The sequence below is a fragment of the Vulpes vulpes genome, chromosome 2, assembly GCF_048418805.1.
Source record: "Vulpes vulpes isolate BD-2025 chromosome 2, VulVul3, whole genome shotgun sequence".
Classification (NCBI taxonomy): domain Eukaryota; kingdom Metazoa; phylum Chordata; class Mammalia; order Carnivora; family Canidae; genus Vulpes; species Vulpes vulpes.
This window is the reverse complement of record NC_132781.1, coordinates 41,492,066-41,512,869: the sequence shown is the minus strand read 5'-3', so window position 1 is coordinate 41,512,869 and position 20,804 is coordinate 41,492,066. Positions and strand designations below refer to the sequence as shown.

The 20,804-nt window shown below is 36.2% G+C and overlaps 1 protein-coding gene across 20 annotated transcripts in view; it reads left to right on the top strand.

The window, feature by feature from the left end:
* Positions 1-20,804, top strand: part of NF1 (neurofibromin 1) — a 264,921-nt gene that overhangs the window by 45,307 nt on the left and 198,810 nt on the right. For all 20 annotated transcript variants that reach the window (XM_072747755.1, XM_072747756.1, XM_072747766.1 and 17 more), the window contains exons 2-3: positions 16,315-16,458; positions 18,114-18,197. In XM_072747755.1, coding sequence (XP_072603856.1) covers positions 16,315-16,458; positions 18,114-18,197 — 228 coding nt within the window. The remainder of the gene's footprint in view (positions 1-16,314; positions 16,459-18,113; positions 18,198-20,804) is intronic.

Below are 20,804 nucleotides of genomic sequence, written 5' to 3'. Positions count from 1 at the left end.
GATCCTGGGGTCCTGGGATTGAGTCCCGCATCAGGCTCCCCACAGAGAGCCTGCTTCTCCCTCTGCCTATGTCTCTGCTTTTCTGTGTCTCTCATGAATAAATAAATAAAATCTTTAAAAAAGAGAGAAACTGATAAAAGTGAAAAAAAAAGGAAAAAAAAATCATCCATTCTTACCTGTCAAGAAGTATTATTTTATTATTGTGTATTGTGTACTATTGTAGTAGTATTTTTTTATTATTGTGTTCAAATTTTTGTTTTTTGTTTTTATTTAAATTCTCACCCCAGGCATAGTCATTTTCTTTCTTTTCTTTTTTTCTATATTTTATTTATTTATTCATGAGAGATAGAGAGAGGCAGAGATACAGGCAGAGGGAGAAGCAGGCTTCATGCAGGGAGCCCGATGTGGGACTCGATCCTGGACCCCAGGATCATGCCCCAGGCCAAAGGCAGGCGCTAAACTGCTAGCCACCCATGCATCCTGGCATAGTCATATTCTTATTAAGTATTCTAAGAATATTTAACTTTATTTTGGAAGAATATAGAGAGTCCCCAAAATGGTCTAATTTTTATTTTACACTTTAAAAGTAATTAGTGAACATATTTTCATATATTAATTGACCACTCATCTTCTGTAAATGACTTCGTATTTCTTCATCAGTTTTTCCATTGAAGAGTCTTGTTAGTATATAACATAACCTTATGTATTAGTAATGTAAACTTTTTGGGTCCTGGTGGTTGTACATTCTTTTACTTCCTGTTTGTTCCTGTTTGTTACTTGTGTTTTTCTCTCCCATTAGTGTCTTCTTCTTCTTTTTTTTTTTTTTTAAGATTTTACTTATTTATTCATGAGAGACACACAGAGAAAGGCAAAGACATAGAGGGAGAAGCAGGCTCCCTGTGAGGAGCCTGATGTGGGACTCGATCCCAGGACCCCAGGATTATGACCTGAGCCAAAGACAGAGGCTCAACCACTGAGTCACCCCGGTGCCTTTTTTTTTTTTTAAATGCAGAATTTAAACATTTTTATGTTGGTGAATATATCAGTCTATTTTTAAAAAAAAATTTTTATAGCTTTTGGATTTTGTCTTGCTTAGAAAAATCTATCCTACCTCATTTTTAGTATATGTGCTGCCAAAGCGAGCACTCTATCCTACCTCAGTATTATGCAGTTATTCTTTAGTATTTTTCCTAATAGTTTCATGGCCTTGTTTTCTTTACCATAGGTTTTTAGTCATATGTGTGTACACACACACACACACACACACACACACACGTTTATTTGTTTTAAAGATTGATTTTAGAGAGACAGCATAAGTAGGGGGGAGGGTCAAAGGGAGAGGGAGAAAAATAATCTCAAGCAGACTCCCCACCAAGCTCAAAGCCTGATTGATGGCAGGACCCTGAGATCATGACCTGAGCCAAAACCAAGAGACAGATGCTCAGCTGAGCCACCCAGGCGCCCCAATGTAGTTTTAAATTTGGTATGAGTTTTTTTTTTTTTTTTTCCCAGATGGATCCTTGATTTGGTAATGGTTTACTGATGAACTCCTTCTTTTACCACTGATTTGAAATACTACCTTTATCATACTAAATTTATATGTACATACTAATATCTGCTCTCAGACTGTAACTTTTTTTTCAGTATAGTGAATTTATTCTTTTTTTTTTTAATATTTTATTTATTTATTCATGAGAGACACAGGGAGAGAGAGAGAGAGAGGCAGAGACACAGGCAGAGGGAGAAGCAGGCTCCCTGCAGGGAGCTCGATGTGGGACTTGATCCTGGGTCTCCAGGATCAGGCTGAAGGCAGTGCTAAACTGCTGAGCCACCTGGGCTGCCCGTGAATTTATTCTTATAATGTACTGGTTTTGTTATTATAACAGCTTAATAGAATGTTTAAGTGACCTGGCAATGAAAGTTTTTTCTTGTTCTTGTTTTTCAAGAATTTCTTTGGTAGTCTCACAAATTTATTCCATCAAATGACCTTCAGAATATTTAAATAAGTACCTCCCATCTTCCAAATCCATTATAACATCTCACTATTTTTCCTCTACGCTTGCTAGTCTGATTTAAACTACCATCTTCTCTTGCCTAGACTGTCTTCTAACATATAGCGTAAGAAGGTTCTTTTTAAAAAAATATAAATCAGATCCTGTTACTCCCTTGTTTACATCTCTTCAGTATCTTCCTCTTTCTTTTTGTTATCTATTGCTGCATAACAAGGTACTCCAAAGCTTTGTAGCTTAAAAGTCTATTTATTTTGCTTACAATTTTGCTAGTCAGGATTCATGATAGGTTCAGCTCTGTTTCACCTGTTGTTGGCTGGGGTGACTGGGGCTGGAGCATCCCTTTCAATATGACCTCTTCAGTCACATGTCTGGCACCCCAGTGTTTCTTGGATTCTCTTTCCACATGGCATCTCATTCTTCAGAATCTCTCCATGTGGCCTGTGCTTCTCACAGCATGGTGGTCTCAGAGTAATTACTTTTTACATGGCAGCTACCTTCCAGGAGGAGGAAAAGAAAAATTATCAGACCAATTAAGGGCTTTGGCTGGAAATGGCACAGTGTCCTTTCTGCCATATTTGCTCATTCCAACATCAGATCCATTTTACCTGCCACTACTGCTTTGAATGCTTTTCTGCAAATCTTTGCCTGAGTCTTCCCATTCTTTTTTTTTTTTATTTTTTATTTTATTACTATTTTTTGAGTCTTCCCATTTGTAATTCAATTAGGCCTCTGCTCAGATGTCACATCTCTGGAGAGCTTTCCCTTCCCACTTTATCTGCTAAAATCTTGGTCCTTTACTTCCCTTAATCTTGCTTTTTCTTTCTTTCTTTTTTTTTTTTTTAAAGATTTTATTTATTTATTCATGAGAGACACAGAGAGAAGCAGAGACACAGGCAGAGGGAGAAGCAGGCCCCATTCAGGGAGCCCGGTGCTAAACCGCTGAGCCACCTGGGCTGCCCATTGCTTTTTCTTCATAGATTTTAGTGCTGTTTTGGGGAGCTTAGGGGCCTGAGTATACTTTCTAGCTCCCTGCCTTGCTTCTGAACAAATTGAGAAATAAAAGCATAAAGATGGAGGCCAAAATATATATGAAATCTATAAATATTAAAATATAGAAATAGCACTATTCGTGAATTTATAATATACAAGTATATATTTATATTGATAAAATGAGTACATATTATAAAATATGTATGCATATATATATGTGTGTGTAGTTTTTATTAGAATTTTTTCTGATCATTATGAAGGTGAAAACCCAAATGGGCCTTAGTAACTAAATATAAATTTCAGAATTGGGTAGACCCCCCCCACCCCCCTTCAAAGGCAGTGTTGGTCACTCCCCTCTGAGGCAGGCTAGGTTTCTTATCAACTCTTGGCATGTTGACTGACACAGAATAAAATTCTTGCACTCTGTGGCATGTCTGTTCCCATGTAAAGAAAGGTAGAGCTGAGTTGTGCATGCCCAGTTATTTTCATTTTTATCAGTCTGACTAAAGGGGTTTGAAAGGAAGAGAATAAAGGAAATGTCAAAGATGACTGTCAGATCTCAGATAGGAGAAATTGGTGTATTGTGGTGCTATTTTTAAGATAGGAAACATGAGTTTGGATTCTCTTGTTTCCTATCTTATAAATTAAATTAAATTTTAGAAACACTGAGTTTGAAGCGCCTGCAAGATACCTACGTGGAGATACCAAATACTATTTGGATAACACATTTGAAAATACAGATTTGGTAATTGTATTGGCTTTCTATTTTCTCTAACAGACTACCACAAGTGTAGTGGCTTAAAACAGCACAAAATTACTGTCTCACGGTTTCTATGGGTCCGGAATCTGGGCATTGGTTAGCTGAGTTCTCTGCTCAGGTTCTTACCAAGCTGAAATGAAGGTGTTGGTCAGGGCTGCAATCTCACCTGAGTCTTGGGGTCCTCCTCTTCCAAGGTTGTTGGTAGAATTTAGACCCTTAGAGCTGGGGAACTGTGGCTTTCAGCTCCTAGAGACTTCTTGCCATTCCTTGCAATGTGGCCGCTACCCCACAGCGTGGTAGTTTGCTTCTTCATGGACAACAGGAAGCATTTTTGCTGCTTCCGATCTTTTTTATGACTCACTTGGGTAGGACAGGCCCATCCAAGTTATTAATCTCCCTTTTGATTACCTCAAAGTCAGTGATTAAGGATCCTAATTGTATCTCCAAAGTTCCTTTTGCCATAAAATGTAATAATCATGAAAGAGATAACGCATTATATTTGAAAGTCCTTCTATCATGGGGGAGAGGGAGGATTCTAAAGGGCGCGTACAGTCTGGGGCTATTTTAGCCATCAGCACTCCTCATAAGAGTCATCAGCAGGATAGTCAGTGAATACATGAGATTGCCCAAGAGGAGGTGACTTTATTCAGAGAGAAGAGGAGAGATTAGAGGAGATTTTCAGAATTAGTGGTACTTGGAGGGTACATTTATTCATCTTTGTGTTCATAACACCTACATTGGTATCTAGCATATGGTAAATATTCAATAAGTGTTTTGTTAGAATCCTTTGATCTCAGATTATAAGAAATCAGTGTATAATTTACATACAGTAACATTCACCGTATGAAAAAGTGCACTCTTTTTTTATTGTGGTAAAATACACATAACGTAAAATTTACTGTCTTAGCCATTTTTAAATATACAGTTTAGTGATATTAAATACATTAACATTGCTGTACAACCACTACTACATCGCCATAACATTTTTCTTCATATAAAACTGAAACTCTATACCTATTAAAAAATAATCTTCCATTCTCCCCCCTTCTCCAGCTTGGCAACCACCATTATACTTTCTTTTGATTTACTCTAAGTAATTCATATAAGTAGCATCAAATAGTATTTGTCTTTTTTGTGACTGGCTTATTTAACTCAACATAATGTCCTCAAGGTATATGTTGTGGCGTATTGCAGGACTCCCCCCCCCCCCCCTTTCAAAGGCTGAATAATGTTCCATTGTAGGTATACCACATTTTGCTTATCCATCAGTGGACACTTGGGTTGCTTACATGTTTTAGTTATTATGAGTAATGCTGCTAGGAACATGGGTGTACAGATATACCTTTGAACCCTGCTTTTAGTATTTTTGGCTATATATCCAGAAGTGGAATTGCTGGATCATGTTGGTTATTTTATTTTATTTATTTTATTTTATTTATATTTATTTTTTATTTTTTGGTAATTGTATTTTAAATGTTTTAAAGGTACTTTTGTAGCATTGGCTGTCCCATCTTCACATTCTTACCAGTAGTGCACAAGGGTTCCATTTGTCTGTATCTTCACCAGCACTTTTTGGTTTTCTATTTTCTTGGTGATAGTCATCCAAATGGATAGGAGTTGGTGTATCTCATTGTAGTTTTGATATGCATTTCTCTCCTGTTTAGTAATGTTGAACATCTTTTCATGTGCTTATTAGCCATGTCTTTGGAGAAATGTCTATTCAAGTCCTTTGCCCATTTTTGAATTGTTTTTTTGTTTTTGTTTAGTTTTAAGAGTTCTCTAAACATATTCATCTCTTATCAGAGATGATTTGCAAATATTTTCTCCCATTCTGTGGATTGTGTTTTACTCTGTGAATAGTGTCTTTTGATGCACAAAATTAAAAAAAAATTTTTTTGTAGTCCAGTTCTTTTGTAACCTGTACCTTTGGTGTCATATCCAAGAAATCATTGGCAAATCCAATGTGATGAAGCTTTTCTTCGAAGGATTTTTTTTTTTTTTTTAAAGTAGGATCCACACCTAGTCTGGAACCTGTTGCAGGGCATGAACGTATGACCCTGAGATTAAGACCTGAGCTGAGTTCAAGAGTTGGATGCTCTTGAACCAAATGAGCCACCCAGGTGTCCCTCTTTGAAGAGTTTTGTTGTTTTAGGTCATACATCTATGTCCCTGATCCATTTTGAGTTTTTATATATGGTGTTAGGTAAGTGACCAACTTCATTCCTTTGCATGCGGATACCCAGTTTTCCCAGTCCATTTGTTGGAAAGACTGTCCTTTCCACATTGAATGGTCTTGGCACCCTTGTCAAAAATTATTTGACCATGTATGTGAGGGCAGTAAGACAGGCATGCAGACCAGTGGAATAGAATAGAACAATTCCATTGGTCTGTATGCCTGTCTTAATGCCATACTATGCTGTTTTGATTACTGTAACTTTGTAGTAAGTTTTGAAATCAGGAAGTGTGAGTCTCCAACTTTGTTCAGTTTTTCAAGGTACTTTTGGCTCTTCAGAGCCCTTTGAGATTCCGTATGAATTTTAGGATGGATTCTTTTATTTTTTTAAAAGATTTTATTTATTCATGAGAGACACAGACTGAGAGAGGCAGAGGGAGAAGCAGGCTCCATGTAGGGAGCCCGATGTGGGACTCGATCCTGGGACTCTGGGATCACGCCCTGGGCCGAAGGCAGGCGCTAAACCGCTGAGCCACCCAGGGATCCCCAGGATGGGTTCTTTTAATTCTCCTAGTATGTTATTGGGATTTTGATAGGAATTGCATTGAATCTGCAGATCACTTTGGGGTAGTGTTGACATTTTAAGAATATTAAGTCTTTTAATCCATGAACATAGAATGTATTTCCATTTATTTATATTGTCTTTAATTTCTTTAAGCAGTGTCTTGTTGTTTTCAGTATATAAGTTTCACTTAAATTAATTCCTACGTGTTTTATTCTTTCTGATGCTATCATAAGTGGAATTGTTTTCCTACTTTCTTTTTAGATTGTTCATTGCTAGTGTCTAAAATACAACTGATTTTTGTGTGTTGACTTTTTTTTTTATCCTACTACTATGATGATTTCTTTTATCAGTTCTCACAGGTTTTTTTTTTTTTTTTTGTGAAATCTTTAGAATTTTCTACATATAAGATCATGTCATCTGGTAACAGATAATTTTACTTTATAATTTGGATGCTTTTATTTCTATTTCTTCCCTATTGCTCTGGCTAGAATTTACTAAGTTGAATAGCAGTGGTGAAAATGGGCATCCTGCTCTGTTCCTGTTGTTAGGGGAAGAAAAAAAAAAGCTTTCAGTCTTTCCCCATTGAGTATGATGTTTACTGTGGGTTTTTCACATATGGATTTTACTATGCTGAGGTGGTTTCCTTTTCTGCCTTCTGTTTGTTGAGTGTTTTTATCATGAGTGGGTCTTGAATTTTGTCACATGCTTTTGCTGGATATGTTAAGATGAACCTGTGGTCTTTTGCCTTCATTTTGTCGATGGAGCATATTACATTGATTTTCATATGTTGAACCATTCTTGCATTCTAAGAATAAATACCACTTAGTTTTGGTGTATGATTCTTTTAATATGCTGCAGAATTTTGTTCTATTTTGTTGTGGATTTTTGCATCAATATTTATGAGGGATGTTAGTCTGTAATATACTTGTGTCTTTGGCTTTGGATCAGGTTTATGCTGGCCTCATAGAATAAGTTAGGAAGTATTCTTTTCAATTTTTTGGAAAAGTTTAAGAAGTATTAGTAAGTGTTCTTCATTAAATGATAGACTTCACTAGTGAAATGATCAGGTTCAAGGCTTTGTTGAGAGATTTTTGATTACTGATTCTATTTCTTACAAGTTATAGGTCTATTCAAATTTTCTATTTCTTTGTGATTTAGCCTTGGTAGGTTTTATATTTCTAGGAATTTATCCATTTAATTTAGGTTTATTCATTTTTTTTTGGCATACAGTTATTCATAGCACTCTTTTTAAAATCTTTTTTTAGTTCTGTAGAACTAATAATATACAATGTACCCACTTTTTTCTTTTAGTAATTTGAGTATTTATCTATTAAAGATTTAATTTATTTATTCATGAGAGACATGCAAAGAGAGGCAGAGACATAGGCAGAGGGAGAAGCAGGCTTCCCTCATGGGAGCCTGATGCGGGACTCAATCCCAGGACCACCAGATCACGACCTGAACCAAAGGCAGACACTCCACCACTGAGCCACCCAGATGCCCCTATTTATTCACATTTATTTATTTATTTATTTATTTATTTATTTATTTATTTATTTAAATTTTTAAAAAAATTTATTTATGATAGAGAGAGAGAGAGAGAGAGAGAGGGAGGGGCAGAGACATAGGCAGAGGGAGAAGCAGGCTCCATGCACCGGGAGCCCGATGTGGGACTCGATCCCGGGTCTCCAGGATGTGCCTTGGGCGTGAGGCAGGCGCTAAACTGCTGCGCCACCCAGGGATCCCTATTTATTCACTTTTAGAGAGAGAGAGAGAGAGAGAGAACACGAGGGTGAAGGGCGGGGCTGGGGAGGAGAGAAGCAGACTTACCGCTGAGTGTAGAGCCAGACATGAGGCTCAATCTCAAAATTTCAGGGTCTCAAGAATCAGATGCTCAACCAGCTGAGCCATCCAGGTGTCCCTAACCTGAGTCTTCCTTTTTTTCCTCAGTCCATTTAGCCAAAGTTTTGTCAGTTTTGTTGGTATTTTCAAAGGACCAACTTTGGTTTCATTGATTTTTTTCCCCCCTCCTTTTCTATTCTTATTTTGTTTATCTCTGCCCTAATATTTATTATTACCGTTCTTCTTCCAGATTTGGATTTCACTTGTTCTTCTTTTTCTATTTCCTTATGTTGTTAGATTGCTGATTTGGAATCTTCTTTGTTTTTTAATGTAAACATTTTTAGCTTTCCCCGTTGCACTGCTTTCACTGCATCTCACAAGTTTTAGCATGTTGTGTTTACACTTTAATTTGTCAGTATATTCTAATTTCTCTTGTAATTTCTTCCTGAAACATTGGTTTAAAAGTGTATTGTTTGAAATAATCCAATTAAAATGGGCAGAAGACATGAACAGACATTTCTCCAAAGAAGACATATAGATGGCCTTCAGACACAAGAAAGGATGCTCAACATTACTCACCATCAGGGAAATGCAAATTAAAGCCCCAATGAGATATCACCTCACAGCTGTCAGAGTGGCTGAAACCAACATCACAAGAAACAATAAGTGCTGGTGAGGATGTGGAAAGAAAGGAGCCCTGGTGCACTGCTTCTGGGAATGCAAGCTGGTGTAGGCACTGTGGAAGACAGTATGGAGGTTCCTCAAAAGTTAAAAATAGAAATATCATGTGATCCAATAATTCACTCCTGGGTATTCACCCAAAGAAGACAAAAACACTAATCTGGAAAGATCTATGCACCCTAAATTTATTGCAGCATTATTTATTATAGTCAAGATATGGAAGCAACCCACGTCCATTGATAGATGAATGGATAAAGAAGTGCTGTACACACACACACACACACACACACACTGGAATACACTCAGCCATAAAAAAGAAAATCTTGCCATTTGCAGCAACATGGTTGAAACTGGAGGGTATAATGTTAAGTGAAATAAGTTGGTCAGAGAAAGACAAATACCATATGATTTCACTTGTATGTGGAATTTAGGAAACAAAATAAATAAGCAGAGAAAAAAAGACAAACCAAAAAACAGACTCTTAGATACAGAGAACAAATTGATGGTCACTATAGAGGGGTGGTGAGTAGGGGGCATGGGTGAGTGAAATAGATGAGGAGGACACTTATTGTGATGACCCTGACTAATGTATAGAATTGTTGAGTCACTATATCGTATATCTAAAACTAATGTGTGTTAATTTCCGTTTTTTTTTTTTTTTTTTCCAGAAAGTGTATGGTTTCATTTCCACAATTTGGTGAATTTTCCAGTTTTACTTTTGTTACTAATTTCCAACTTCATTCCATTGTGGTCAGAGAAGATATGTTGTATTATACCTGTTTTTAAAATCTGTTGATGTGGTGCACCTGGGTGGCTTAGTGGTTGAGCATCTGCCTTTGGCTCAGGTCATAATCCTGGGGTCCTGAGATTGAGTCCTGCATCAGGCTCCCATCCCAGAGGGAGCCTGCTTCTCCCTCTGCCTATGTCTCTGCTTTTCTCTCTATGTCTCTTATGAATAAATAAATATTTTTAAAAAGTCTATTGAGATGTAATTTTTTGGTCTATTTGTGGTCATCCTGGAAAATATACCACATGTACTTGAGAAGAATGTGTATTCTGTTGTTTGGTAGAATGTTCTATGATGTATGTTGGGTCTACTTGGCTTATTGTGTTAAGTCATTTATTTTCTTATCTTTCTGTTTTCTCCATCATTTTGAGTGGTGTATTGAAGTCTCCAACTGTGATTGTAGAACTAGTTTTCCCTTTAATTCTGTCAATTTTTGCTTATATTTTGTAATCTGTCATTAGGTATGTAAATGTTTATTTACATCTCCTTGGTGTACTGAACCTTTTATTAATAAATAATGTCCTTTATCACATAACTTTTTTTTTGGTAATTTTATGGTTTTATTAACACTAATACTGCATACACATGAGCTGCCTATTCATTTTCTTGGCTGTGCGGCTGGCATGGGGATTGGCAACTCTGATGGCCACCTTGGCTGCCCTTTCCACAGTGGCTTTGCAATTCTCCGAGGAGACATTGTGAGCAATCTCTCCGTAGTAAGATTTATTGCACATCAACAGCACTTCAAGCTCCATGACATTGTGAACCAGGAACTTCTGAAGCCCCTGGGCAGCATGCGCTTTGTTTTCTTGTTGCTCCCATACCCAATATTGGGCATCAAGATCTGGCCTTTGAGTTTTCTGTGCATCCTGTTGTCAATGCCTGGTTTCTGCCAGTTGTGCTTAATTTTGATATATCTAACTGATGCCAGATGAGCTTCTCGGTCCTCTTTTTAAGGATGTTGGGCTTCACCAGTGGTCTGGGTGTGGCCGTGATGTGCAGAAGGAGTCAGCTGCCACCTCTGTAGGCAGCAAGGAGGAAGAGAGGGGAAGGTCCTCATAACTTGTTTTGATTTAATGTCAGTTTTGTCTGATAATTTGTATAGGTAATCCTGTTCTCTTTGGTAGAGTTGGCATGGAATATCTTTTTCTACTCTTTCACTCTCAACTCATTTGTGTCTTTAGATCTCAAGTGAGTCTCCTGTATAGGTAGTGTGTAGGTGGGTCATGTGTTTTTATTTATTTTGCCAATCTCTGTCTTCTGACTGAGAATTTAATCCATTTATATTTAAAGTAGTTACTGATAAAGGTTTTACTACTGTCATTGTACTGTTGGTTCCCCTATGCCCTATAGCTTTGTTTGGCCCTCATTTTCTGCATTATTGTCATTTCTGTTTATTTTTTTGCAGTGAAATGTTTAAATTCCTTTCTTATTTCCTTTTTGTGTATTCTACAGCTATTTTGTTTGTGGTTACCATGGAGATTACATTTAACATCCTAATGTTACAACACCCTCATTTGAATTTATACTTAATTCTGAGTTTTGACATTTAAATGGCATATATTTATGTAACCATCAACATGGTCAAGATAAAAGAGTTTTCAATGCTCAGAAGATTCCTTCATACCCCGTTGGCCAGCAGAGGAGGTAGTGGCAAATCTTGAGGGCAACATCTATTGTCTTGCAGGGGAGGAGCTTTTGAATTGTCTTGAAATAAGTTTGGGGAGTGCCTCCTCTTAGAAAGCAGTGATGGGCCACTACTTTAGACTAAGAGGATTCAGGGGAACCTGGAAGTAGGAGATTTTGAGGTCCACAGCCCACTTGTTTCCATTACATTTGTCAGAGTCTTAATTGTTTCCCCTCGGGGCTCTGGCCTTGGCTTAGCCAGAATTTAACCTTTGAAGCCTAGCAATGCTGATAATTAAGTGTAAGCCTGCTTCTCCCTCTGCCTGTGTCTCTGCCTCTCTCTGTGTCTCTCATGAATAAATAAAATCTTAAAAAAAAAAAAATTAAGAGTTGGTTCTGGTCCTTAGGTTTCTCTGTCTTCCTGCTGTAAGAGAGACCATCTTTATATGCTTCTACAGAGACTTTTTGGCTTTCATGCTTAGTTTCTGATTGGCAACGAGTTTTTTTTTTTTTCCCCCCAGAGAGCAAAGATTTTAGTCATATTCTTTCCAATTTCATTGATTGTAGTTACTGTTTTTCCTCCATTGCCAGCTTTAAAATCCCATCTTAGCATCTGCAGCCAGCTGCCCTGGCAGCCTAGTGCAGGATGTTCACTAAGATGGTCCTTTGGGATCAGCACCTGGGAGGAGGGAGGATTGGGCAAATGCAGAATTCATGGTGTAATGTAAGTCCAGCATTAACCTTGGCCATCCCTTTTTGGGAGCTCTGGTGCTAGAATTGGCCCTTTTGAGTTGCCCAGAATTTGGCTTAGATGCTTAGGCCTTTATATTGCCACATCAGTTTGTCATTGGATGAGGGCTACCCAGGAAGGGTTTGACCTTGGGTAGGGTCATTCTCTGAAAGTGAGGCAATCCCTGAAGGATAGAGCATTTCTAGCAGTTAAGGCAACAAGTTCTTCCCTGAAGGGGAGCTGGGCAGTACCTCATCTCAGCATCTACTACAATTCCTCTGTATCCACTAAGAGTGCTTATCTTTATTACTACCTTGCTTTTCCTAGATCTGGGTTTCATTTGTTGCAAAATTTTAGTTTTCTAGTATCATTATGAACACAAAGATTTAAATGCATATATTTGACAAACTTTCTGTTGATTTAAACATATAGAAAGATGCGCAAATGTATGTAAATATACAACTTAATAAATGTTGATAGTGTCAACACACCAGTGTAACTAGTATAATCCTAGCAGTCCTTCCTTCTGCGTTTCCTTCTAGTCATTACCCGTTCTTTCTAGGGGTCTCTACTATCCTGACTTGAATTTATCATGTTTTTGAAATTTGTGTAACATAACATAATCATAGAGTAAGTGATACTTTGTTATGACTTCACTCATTTGTGAAATTAAGCTTATAGTTGTAAGTCATTTATTTTAATTGCTGTATAGTTTTTCTTTGAGTATACAGCTTTTTTATTTTTTTATTTTTATTTTTTAATTTTTATTTATTTATGATAGTCACACAGAGAGAGAGAGAGGCAGAGACACAGGCAGAGGGAGAAGCAGGCTCCATGCACCGGAAGCCCGACGTGGGATTCGATCCCGGATCTCCAGGATCGCGCCCTGGGCCAAAGGCAGGCGCTAAACCACTGTGCCACCCAGGGATCCCAAGTATACAGCTTTTTTAAAAAACAAATTCTACTGCTAGACACTTGGCATGTTTTCAGTTTATGAAAGTGCTGTTATAAACATTTTGATGGATGCATATACATATTTCTTTTGGGTGTGTATATATACCTAGTGAAATTGCTAAGAATGTAAATAATCCCATTTTAGTAGATAATGTGAGGTATTTTTTTCAAAATAATACCAGATTTACACTCCTACTAGTGATGTTTGAATTCTAGTTGCTGGGTGCCTGGCTGGCTCCATTGGAAGAGTGTGTGACTTTTGAGTTCAGGGTGGTGGGTTTGAGCTCCACGTTGAGTGTAGAGATTACTTAAATAAATAAACTTTAAAAAAAAGTTCCAGTTGCTGCAGTTTGCCCCTGTTTATGTAGGATGTAGCCCTTGGAGTTTATAGTTGAAAGCAGGGTGTATTTTTAGCCTCCCAGCAGGTTCTGAACTCTCATCTTTTGTCTTCCTGAGGTTATGAGACTTTGAAATGCTGCTTTGCTTTTCAGAAGTTTTTGGCTGAGCTTTTATTTTTATTTATATATTTTTTTAAAAGATTTTTATTTATTCATGAGAGACAGAGAGAGAGAGAGAGAGAAGCGGAGAAGCAGGCTCCATGCAGGGAGCCAGATGTGGGACTCGATCCTGGGTCTCCAGAATCGGGCCCTGGGCTGAAGGCGGCGCTAAACTGCTGAGCCACCCCGGGCTGCCCTTGGCTGAGCCTTTAAACCTTTTCCGTCAGTCCTGCATTTGAGGCCCCATCATATCTTAAGTTTCGTCACTTTAGCCCTCAGTGTCAACCCATGTCTTGGATGGTTTCTCTTTCCTTCAACAGAGGTACCTTACTTGGAACATGACTTTTTGGCACACTTTCGTTTTCTGTTGCAATGTTATTCTGTCTCTTATTCTTTTTCTTTGTAATAACTTCACATATGAAGTGACCATATTCTTTGTTGTTGCTCATTTTTAAGGGGGGAGGGGCAGAGGGAGAGGAAGAGAGAGAGAATCTGAAGCAGGTTCCAAACCTGGTTTGGAGCCCAACACGTGGGGCTCAATCCCAAGACCGTGAGATCATGATCTGAACTGAAATCAAGAGTGAGATGCTTAATTGTTTGAACCACCCAGGCGCCCCTGCTGTTGCTCATTTCTTTGTGAAATTAGTTTCCCTGAATTGGTGGGAGGGAAATGTGAGCCAGGATAGGTTTTTATCTTCATGGCTCTAGAGTTCTGTTATTTTCATGAAATTAAACACATCATCTCATCCTTTTTGAGCTTTTGTAGCTTTTGTCCTCTTTTCCACCTTTATCTGGGCCTTCTTCCTTTGTTCCTGTTGTCTAGTGTGAAGTGAATCTCAGCAATTTCTCCTTAGTGTGGGCTTCATCCTAAAAGAGGTTACTGCTGCAGTTGGTTAGCTTAGAACTGTGCTGCTCAGTGGTGTCCAATAGCTACTTACATTTAAGTAAATTAAATGGAACTTAACATTTAATTCCTCATCTGCATTAGCCTTGTAACAAGTGCCTTGTAATAGCACTTGGAATGTGCTTAACTGTCTGCATTAGCCTTGTAATAGCACACGTGGCTATGGCTATGGTATGGCTATGGTATTGAGCTTGTTGAAATAGTATAATATCACTGCAGAAAGTTCTGTTAGATAGTGGTGGTTTGAAATGTACTCTGTTCTCTTTAAGCATTATTGTAGACCTTTTGTACTGGTGTGCAAATAGCAATATACAAAAAAACCTCGTGTTTCAGCTAATGTCTGTCCGTCCTTCCTTCCTTCCTTCCTTCCTTCCATCTGTCCCTCAGCTAATGTTCTTTAAGTTGGCCTATTGTACTTTTCATTGAGAATGAAATAGAATTTTGGGATTTTTCTCTTGTCAGATCCATTCTATTTCCTTCTGCTTTCTTTTGCAGAGATGCTTATACCACACCAGTTTTTTTTTTTTTTTTTTCCACACCAGTTTTGTAGATGAAGTGGTTTGTTCCTATTTGCTTGTATTTTTGGGCTTTGTTGGTGCCTTGTCCCCTGCTTTACTGAGTTCACTTATTCAGATGCTAATTGCATCTGGAAGTACCCTCAGAAACACACCCAGAAATAATGTTTAGCCAAATTATCTGTACATCCTAAGATCCAGTCAAGTTAACCCATAAAATTAACCATTACAGAGTGAGTTGGGGAGATTTACAAGCTACATTGTATCCATTGACTTCTTCTAAAATTCTCATTTCATAGGTCTTTCAGATTTTTTTCCCCTTCATAACCCTTAAAATTAACAGAATTCTGTAGCTCCTGTTCTGCCGCTCCCAAACCCTAAAAATGCTTCCCTCTTTTATTTAGTGTTTATTATCAAATCAGTTACCTATTATTAACTGACTAGGCAAACTTGGGCATGCCGCTTAGTCTTTTTCCAGTTTTGATTGCACCATTTAAAAAATGAGAATGCTGGACTTAGGTCTGTTTTTTCCACAGAGGAACCTCACAAGTGTTCTCTCTTCGCATTAGCAGGATCTTATATTTAAATGGTAGATATATTCATGATGCTATTAAATACAAAATGCTACTTTTGAACTGAGTAGAGATGAACTTCTTAGCAGTGTGACTTAACTCATTCTCAGGTAAATGTAAATGTGGTCCCCTTAAAATATTTTTTTGCCCTGAAACTGACCTGTTTGTTGTTCTGTAACTTCCTCAACTACGTACCTGAGAGTGGTCATCTTACCTGAGTCAGTCTTACTGTGTTCATTCCAAGTGATACAGCTTGCTTATTTCTGAAAAATATGTAGTTATTTGCCATTATTGATTAGAGGTTGGGGCATAGATGTTGTTGGTATGTTGTTCTTTTAATGCTGGAGTTCAATGTATAAGGAAAAGAATTGTATGCACTTTATTGCATACACTCTCTGAAATAATTTTTAGCTACAAGGAAATAGCTCTGTTTCTGTGAGTCACCATCTCTCTTATGTAATACTGGGTAAAGTTTTAATTTTGTAGGTAGAGATTTATGACTTCTAGAAAGAAAGCTGCAAAAATTGAAATTTCAAGAGTTTTAGACATGCTGCAATTGCTAGTTTGTATTGAAAATTGGAGTTTGAGGTACAAACGTACATAACTGTGGCTGATAAAAATTTTCCTAAAATCTCATGAGTTTCAGTGAGAAATAGTTCTTTTTAGTCATTTTCATGTATAAGCTAACATTTTCTTTTTCTCTTAGCTTCCAATAAAAACAGGACAGCAGAACACGCATACCAAAGTCAGTACTGAACACAACAAGGAATGTCTTATTAATATTTCCAAATACAAGTTTTCTTTGGTTATCAGCGGCCTCACCACTATCTTAAAGAATGTTAACAATATGGTGAGTATTTAGGTCATTGTTTTGTGGGGGAATTTGCTTTGGTTTGTTTTTGATTTAAAGACAGCAGATTTTGAAGTATTGGAAAATCCTTTGCTGTGGGCTTTGGATATAAACATTCATCGTATTTTGTGGATGTTTATCTTTCATTTTAGTTTTTGATTTTTTTCTCTTAAATACTTTGCTTATTTGTGACCCAGTCTTTTCTGTTATTTTTTTTGGAATTAGAATTTCATACACTTTAGGTCATATATGAATTGATTACATAGTAATCTATTAAAATCTTTTCCTTACCTGCTTCTTTGACTATTTACTTATTAGATTGTACAGTCCTTAGTAGACAACAAATAAAATTTGACCTTGTAGTGTTAAAATGTGAGATTACTTTTACGATGATACTGCTTTCTTTCCTCCTATAACCTGTGACAGATCCTGTAGTAGTTAGAGATCCTGTTGTTGAAATGATTTTCCTCAATTAGCAATTTAAACAAGTAATTCCACTGTCAAAAGCTCGCAGTTGCCTTTATTCCTGTTTTACATTACCTAGAGTTCAAGTTACTCCAGCTATTCTGTCTCTGTACCTTTGAACATATCATTTGTCCTGGTTCTCTCAGGTGATTCCTTCCTCTTTGTCAATTCCTCCCTAAATTCTCCTTTACACTCAGTTCAGAACAGCTGATCTGGGTCTGGGTATTTCCTGATTAGTTCCAAATTGCTCTTTCTGTCTTTAGCATTTATAACCACAATTTATATTGTTTGTTTTGAGCTATGAGACTGACTTCTGGTTGTAGATTATGAGAATCCTCTCATTTTTACAGTCACATCTTCAGTGTGTTTTTTGTTTAATAACTTGGTTAGACAATGTCCGAAACTTAGAAAACTGACAAATTGGAGCTGTGGGCAGTGATTTGCCTTACAAAGAAATTTTTTCTTTATAGAAAAAAATTAAGATTTATCTGAAAACAGCAGGACTTCTTGTGAATATGTAAAGTGATATACATTTAAGATTTTGTGGTGCTCTTCTGTTGCATAGTGTGTAGGGCATGGTGATAAGATTTTACTTATATAAATATGTGGCTGTGTTCCCAGTTAGATGAAAATATTTTATTATTTGTAACCTTTTCAAAAACAAAAACAAAAACAAAAGCAATATTGTGATATTGGCATTCATTTAGTGCTTATTGAGTAAGCTTAATTGTGGAAACCATAGTTTCTTGTTGGTGGTAAATAGCATAGTATTAAATTTAAGAATAGTAAATGCCTAAAATTCACTGTAATTGGTGTTACAGTAAGAATTGAGGCTTTGATTATTTTATGGTATTGAAGTAGGTTAAATGTTCAAGATTTCTGGTTAAGATCTGTATGTATATCTAAATCCTATATATTTTTAAAGTATAAACCAAAGTTATTTTCTTTTACTGTATAAGGCTAATGGCAGACTATAATAAATGCCAGCATTTTTGTTTGCCTGGGAATTTATTTGAGCATTAAGATAAAATCAGAAACAATACATTAATTACAGTCTAATCTGGGAGATAAAATGGAAGAACTTGATTTTTTTTTTTTTCTTAATCCTTAGTCTCTCACTTTTCAGATGTGTGCTGGTTTGTAGTAGAGTAATAGCCAACTTATAGTGTTCTGAATATCTTTTCTTTTAGAGAATATTTGGAGAAGCTGCTGAAAAAAATTTATATCTCTCTCAGTTGATTATATTGGATACACTGGAAAAATGTCTTGCTGGGGTAAGTAAATCTAAAATAGGCAGATTTTATGAAGTCAGTTTTGAGAATGATCTGATGTACCAAAGTATAGATGTGGACAAGAAAAGTCATGCAGAGTTTTTTGGTCTAAGACATGAATATAAATTTTGTTAACAAAACTAACTGTAGATGAGTTTTCAAGAGAAAATTATTTTCTTATATTTTGTAAATTAAATAGATACTATATTTACTTATAAAGTGTTAAGCTTGAGCCACATATCTCTGTCTCAGGTTGTTTAGAAAAGATTTTTATGAAAAAAGCCACTATTTGATTTAATTGCTCCAAATATTGTTAGGCCTGTGGCATTGCTTAGCTGTGAAAAAACATGCTGCAAAAGACCACGAGTAATCTTGTTTGCCCCAGACCATTTTAATATTTTACTTTTCAAATCTATATAAAAGGGAACTTTAAAGAATTACAATTGTAACTATTACTGATAGATTCTACCTTAAGAACACTTGTTATGTGTAAGTTATGAACATACAAAATAGGTATGCAGAGGAATAAATACAAAACTTCTTTCTTAGGGTTCCTCTAATTAGTTATTTCAGTGTGTTTCAAATATGACTTAATTAGAATTTTTTTAAGAATATTTTTGTTGTATAATGCAAGGTGTTTCTATGCTTCGACAGCCTTAACTCTTAATGGAACATGGTAGGAGTTTATGTAAATATATAAATTTTATATCTTCATTTTAAAGATCTGTCTATTCATGATATATTAGAGTTACTATGTTCTCTCTTCCTTTGGCACATGTTTTGCTTTTATTCAGAATTGCTTCTGTCTTCAACGTGTCACAGTTGTTTTCTATAGTAACCATAGATGGGCAGGACTTGGATATGAATATTGATTATGTGGTTGAGAAGAGAAGGAATGGTCAGTAGTGTTTGAGGAAGGGGAAAAATAATTACATTCACTCAACTATGTATCCTGGGGGAAGGATGAATTTAAGACTATGGGCTACAAAACCTAAGCATAATGTTTTAAACTCTTTTATTGACCCTTGGCCATATTCTGAAATTGTTAGACAGTGTTTATAAGTTTTCTACTTAAATTGAGGATGAGCTAGTTCTGTTTTTAGGTTGGTGCTTTCTTTTAATTTGTGATATGCTGTTGTTCATTTGTAAAGTGGAGTGAAAAAACAAAAGTGCTGTTAAATAGGATGATGTAATTGTGAAAGTGGACAGTTTTTAAACATCCTGAATCAGTTCTCTAGTATTTACAATTAAACCAACAAGACAACGAGTATATCAGCCATATCCATGTTTGAATGGAGGTAGGGTGGTTTATTGCCTCTGTCAATCCTATAGCTTTTCTCTATTAACATTTGTAAGTGAGAGGTAATGGTAAAAGTATTTTAGAGAATGATTAGTGATATTATTGGCCCCTGTTGGAGATAGCCTAACTGAAACTCTAATAAGTGGGCATGGTATAACTTATATAATGCATAAAATATATTATCTTGCTCTGTTCTATTGAAAATGTATGAATTTCTTTCATTGAATTTTCAGTTAAAAATGCTACTCATATTATCACATAATTGTGTTTTCTTGGATTGTGTTCAATGATTTTATGGTTGTCTGTTGATTTTCATTTTTAGATTGAAGTAAGTTGAGGTAGTTTAAGAAGAAGAAGTGAGCTTACAAGTACATATTTATTAGTAGTTGAAATAGCTAAATGAGAATGATCAAATATTTACCAGTATCATACTACAAGTAAAACTTTGTAGAATTTGAGAATCTTTGTTCCTGCATATATAACCATTATTTAAAAGATTGAACACTTCTGTAATTTTTACATGTTTATTAATTGGAGTTTCAGCATTTCTATTGTTGGATTGGCCTATTAAGATACAGGCATTGCCATTTGAATTTTGCAGGTTTTTGTGACATGTGTTTATTTGCTTTCTGTGTATTTCAGTGTATTTATATCTGAAAGCACTTGGATTGCACTTATAGAATCAAGCATAGTACATAATTACATAAAATTTTATTCTTTGTCATTATGCTTGGTATTACCAAAATTGTCATTCATACACGAATATTAGCTGTTAGGTGATATATTGATGTGGAACAGTGTATCTGCAGGATAGCTTATGCAATGGTTATTTTGTTAATTGTAGGGAAAAGATTTATTTTATAAAGTAGAAATCTTAATGTTAACAGCAGTTATCAAGCTCGGTATGCCATTAACATTGGGACCACCTGGCATTATGTACTCCTGATGTGAGATAATATGAATTACACTGCATTATCTGAAGTGTTTAACCTGAATTTATAATCAGGCCATTAGATTTAGGTTCCAGCTACAGAAAATACATTAACTACAAGAACAAGTTAAGTTACACTACTAAGAAATAATCAATAATATGAACATTTTGTAAGGCCCATTTTCTTAAAAAAGTAAATGTTAGAGAAAGTAAAAATTATGTATATGGAGTGTTGGAGGTAGAGGTTGTTTTGAATAAAGAGACTAAAGGAATCATGCTACAATCATCTGAACCTTCTGTGGATCCTAATTGAATTAAAAAGAAGTTATGAGGGCACCTGGATGGCTCAGTCCATTAAGCATCTGCCCTTGGCTCAGGT